This window comes from Elephantulus edwardii, unplaced genomic scaffold, assembly GCF_000299155.1.
Source record: "Elephantulus edwardii isolate Elephantulus edwardi_28Jun2011 unplaced genomic scaffold, EleEdw1.0 scaffold00024, whole genome shotgun sequence".
Classification (NCBI taxonomy): Eukaryota; Metazoa; Chordata; class Mammalia; order Macroscelidea; family Macroscelididae; genus Elephantulus; species Elephantulus edwardii.
The window spans coordinates 2,119,194-2,123,907 of NW_006399774.1; the positions used below are offsets into that span (position 1 = coordinate 2,119,194).

At 42.4% G+C, this 4,714-nt stretch overlaps 1 protein-coding gene across 1 annotated transcript in view; it reads right to left on the reverse strand.

The window, feature by feature from the left end:
- Nucleotides 1–1,966: 1,966 nt before the first annotated feature.
- The window catches only part of LOC102847939 (ragulator complex protein LAMTOR4-like), a 9,495-nt gene continuing 6,747 nt past the window's right edge, over nucleotides 1,967–4,714 (reverse strand). Inside the window, exon 2 of the mRNA XM_006882802.1 lies at nucleotides 1,967–2,329. Coding sequence (XP_006882864.1) covers nucleotides 1,967–2,329 — 363 coding nt within the window. The remainder of the gene's footprint in view (nucleotides 2,330–4,714) is intronic.

Consider the following 4,714-nt stretch of genomic DNA (forward strand, 5'->3'; position numbering starts at 1 on the left):
ACAACAACTCCCTGGGTACTTTTCATGGACCCAAGTGAAAGGAAATCCTTGATGATTCCAATCTTTTTCCTCTTTAATGTTGGCTATTAGGTGAATTGTGGTCACAAATATTTGCTTTGAGGTGTAATTAATGCTGAAGACTGTAGGATTTCCTCTTCATGAGTATGTACTTCAAGGGCTCTTTTAGAAGGTAAGGTTATCTTCATGTCATAGGTTGTTAATGAGGTTTTTTTTCCAGTTTTGATGTGTTCTTCATGTAGTTTTCCATATAGTCCCGTTTCTTGGGATTATTTGCTCAGTGTGTAGACTGAAGGAGTATGGTGAAAAAAAGATATGATGCTGATAGACATCTTTTATTTTTTAAGCCATGTGATAATACACTTGCTCTATTTGAAAAATTTGAAATTTTATATATCTATATATACATATAGATAAAAATGAATATAAACCATTCTAGAATTCATCTATGATGTGATGTGATTTCAATTAAGAGTAACTCTGATAATCACCAACTTGGTTAAAGCAAAGGAAATGTTCCATCCTACAATATCTTCACTGAGTCGTCAATTATTTCCAGCAAAGAAGGAAGGCTGGCTTCTGTTGGGGACAAATCTGCCAACTGCATGAATCAGTCATAATTTTTCAGCAGTGCATCCGCTTGGACTTTTGTTCCTGGCCATCTCCCTCTGCCATCGTCCTTGATGACATCAGCATCCACCTGTGTGACCCATCCAATACTTGGCCACTCAGTTCTTGATTACCTGTCACCCAGCCAGTGATTCCCCCCCCCCCCATATTTCCACTGAGCCACCTGTTCCCATGGTTACAACCTCACTCAGGAGCCGCACTGGCTCTGGTTTAAAGCATCCGCTACTACCACCACTTACTGTCCCTTCAATTCACTCAGGAGAATAGGCCGATTGCAACAGGGTTTTGACCTCATCAAGACCTCTCCTTCTTTGATTCCATCCTTTTCCTTTCAAACTCCCCATCCTCCTTCATTTTTCTCCAGTCCTTATTTCCTTTTAGTAGCCAGCTCACATTCCATGATCCGCCATTATAATGCTCCCTTGCAAACACACCATTACCTTGTTCTTCTCTGTCTGGCTTGCCTGGCATAACGCTAACATGGGTTGAAGGGAACTGTGTCTCATTTTCTCAAGCAATTGAAAAGTATCAGAGAAAAAAACCATACCGTTGAGCAGAGTGATTTAATTTTAGATTGGTGGCCATCAGCCGCAGGAGGTCACCCAACACTGCCAGGTGATTTAGCCGCTTTCCCGGTCCTGTGTTTCCCCCATCACTTATGGGTTTTTGTTGTATCTGAATATGACTCATACAGCTTAGTAAGTAATTTATCCTAGATGGCTTAATCTTGGACCTACATCCCTATTCTACTCTGTGTTGTAGACCGGGGGTTGACTCACAGGTCAAATCCAAGTCACCACCTGTTTTTATGTGGCCTGTGAGCTAAGAGCAAATTTTTAAGGTTTTTAGATGTTGCTGTTATTAGGTGTCATCAAGTTGTAGGACTCATTGTGGCCCTTTGAACAACAGATCTGAGGCCTGTCCCATTCCGTGCCATCCTCTCTTGCACAGCTTCTCCATCTTCCCAAGCATGATATCCCTGTTGGAAGAACAGCCTCTTCTCGCAGCGTACCCAAAGCTTGTGAGGTGAAGTTTTAACATCTTTACCTCCAAGGAGCCCTCTGAAGGATATTTTTTTTTCTAAGTTTGTTTGTTGGTTTTTTATTTTTTATTTTTTTTTTTTTGCCTGGGAACATGAGATTTATGTTTGCTTGGAGGTAGGAAAAGAGTGATTGAGGGAAGCGGGAAGTCCCTTAGCCCTTATTCTTTTTAACATCATGCAACGTCTCTAAGCCTTTGCCTTTCCAGGTAGAGTGGGGAAGTGGGGGAGTAGATGGCCTTAGTTTCAGCTACAAGCCAAGAAGCCTCCACCAATGACTCAAAGACCCACTCCACCTCCGACCGTCTTCCTGGGCAGCTCAGTGGGCTCCCGGCCTCGATTCTGCCTCTTCTCCACAAACACCCTTTGTCCTGACACGGTCACCAGCAGTGTGTGTTCTCCAAAGACCAAAGACAGACATATAAAGGGTATGTTCATGCTGTGATGCAGGTGAAAACCACAAGCTGTGCTGACCAGCTCAGAGATGTCACTGCCTGCCTGTTTGTCATTCTCTAGATCCCCAGATGATGCCAAAACTGCACCTTCGCTCATCACCAAATAGCCGAACTGATCTGGGATTCGCTCTAGCCTCTTGGTCCTTGTAGAAGTGATCACAGGTATAAGGTGCTGCTGGGGCGTTTCCTGTCAAACAGGCGGCCTCCGATGCTTGTCCCAGATCAACCAAGAAGTACTCTGGCTGCACTTTCCCCAAGACATATCTGTTTGCTTTTTTGCCATCCATGGGATATTATTAAATCGTGGGGTGTGTGTGTGTGTGGGGGGAAGCAAAATAAGAATATTGTAATTTACTACCTAATTTTGGAGGGACTGGAGAGCATTATGCTAAGTGAACTGTTAGTCCCATAACAACTAATACTGTTTAAGACCATTACTGTAGAGCGAGTACGCCGATCCAAGGCAGGGTGGGGGGAGCAGCGGGGTGAGGATGGGCAGAGGGTGGAGGCTTAATGATAGGGCCACACAATTTGATGGGAAGGGGAAAAGATCTGGTGTGAAAAACAATATATATGAACTTTGTAAGTAAACCAGTTGTTCTGTGCCATCAAGTCTCCTGTGACTCATAGTGACCCTGTGTACAACAGCCCTAAACCCTGCTCTGTCCTGTTCCTGTCTCACTGTCTCGACTCTCCTGCCCCCGTTTCCCCAGGCACTGAATCAATCCATCTCATGTAGGGTCTTCCTCTCTTTCTCTCTAAGGACTGGCCCATTCTTGCAACATGCCCAAAGTATGTCAGATGGAGCTTCAGAATCCTTGTCTCCAAGGAGCAACTCAGTTTCACCCTTCCTAGGATGAACCTGTTTGTTCTCCTAGCAGTCCATGGTATAGTCAATACTCTTCTCCAGCACTACATCTCAGGCATCAATTCTCCTTCTATCATCCCTAGTCATTGTCCAGCTTTTTTGTTTTTTAAATTGAGATTTTAATTAAAGTTTATAGAGAACTTTAATTTCTATTCATTCATGGTTACATATTTTCCTCCCTGCCCCTGCCCCAGTTCACTTTTCTCTTGGAAAAAAAAAATAAATTCTTTCATTGTTGTACAATCCCTCCCTGGCCCAGTCCACTTTACTATGCAGCTCTTATTCTGTACTGTTGTCAAGCAAATAATACCTAATCATACATTTCTTGTAGGCAGTTCTATTCCTCATCAGTTTCAATGCAAGGTACATTATTTATCCCCACTTTTCTTCGATTTCTCCAAACCCCATGTCAGTCCTGTTTTATAACAGCGGCTTTATGCAGTATTTGTCCTTTTGTGACTCAGCATAATGTCCTCCAGGGCCACTCATTTAATATAATATTTTATGAATTCCTATTTTTCAGTGCTACATAATATTCTATTGTGTGAACATATCACAGCTTTTCTATCCATTCATTTGTTGATGGGCATTTGGGTTGTTTCCATCTCTTTGCTCTTGTGAACAATGCAATGATAAACATGGATGTGCAATTATCCAACTTTCTGATGCATAGCAAGTAACTGCAAAGATTATGGCCTGGATTAGGAACACCTTAGTCTCCAGACTGACATGTTGCTCTTCAGTACTTTGGAGAGGTCTCTGATAGCAGACTTTCCCAGTGCAATTTGTCTTTTAATTTCCTGACTGCTGCTTCCAAGAGTGTTGATTGTGGAGCCAAGCAAACTAAACTGTTAATAATCTCAATGTCTTCATCATCTATCATGATGCTGCCAATCAGCCCAGTGGTGGGATTTTTGTTTTCTTGATGTTGAACTTCAATCTATATTGAAGGCTACAGTCCTTGACCTTCCACAGCAAGCATTTCAGGTCCTTCTCAATTTCAGCTGTTAATAATCTCAGTGTGTTCACCATATATTCTTCCAATTGGCTCAGTGGTGAGAATTTTTGTTTTCTTGATGTTGAGCTTCAATCCATATTGAAAGCTGCAGTCCTTGACCTTCTGTAGCAAGCATTTTAGGTCCTTCTCAGTTTCAGCAAGCAGTATGGTGTCATCTGCATAATGCAGATTGTTGATGAATTTTCCTCCAGTCCTGACACTACATTGTCCTCATAGAGCCCAGCCTCCTGGATAATCTGTTTTGCATATAGATTGAAAAGCTATGGAGATAGGACACATCCCTGGCATGCACCCTTCCCAGTTTTCAACCATGCAGTGTTTCCTTACTCTGTTCTGATGACTGCCTCCTGGTCCAAGTATAGGTTTCACATAAGCATAATCAAGAATTTTGAGATCCCCATTCTTCTCAGATTGAGCCACTGTTTTTTGTGGTCCACACAGTCAAATGCCTTTGCATAGTCAATGAAACAGATAGACATTCCTCTGGTATTCCCTGCTTTGAGGCAAGATCTAATGAGCAAAGACCAGATGAGCTGTGGGAGGATATCAAGAATATTATCCAGTCTACAACCAGAAGAAGATAAAATAGACCTTCTAAGAATCAAATCCCTATGCACATCCAAAAACTTCTCCAACACGGTCAAAAGGGAAGCCACAGACTGGGAGAAAGTATTTGGAAATGACAT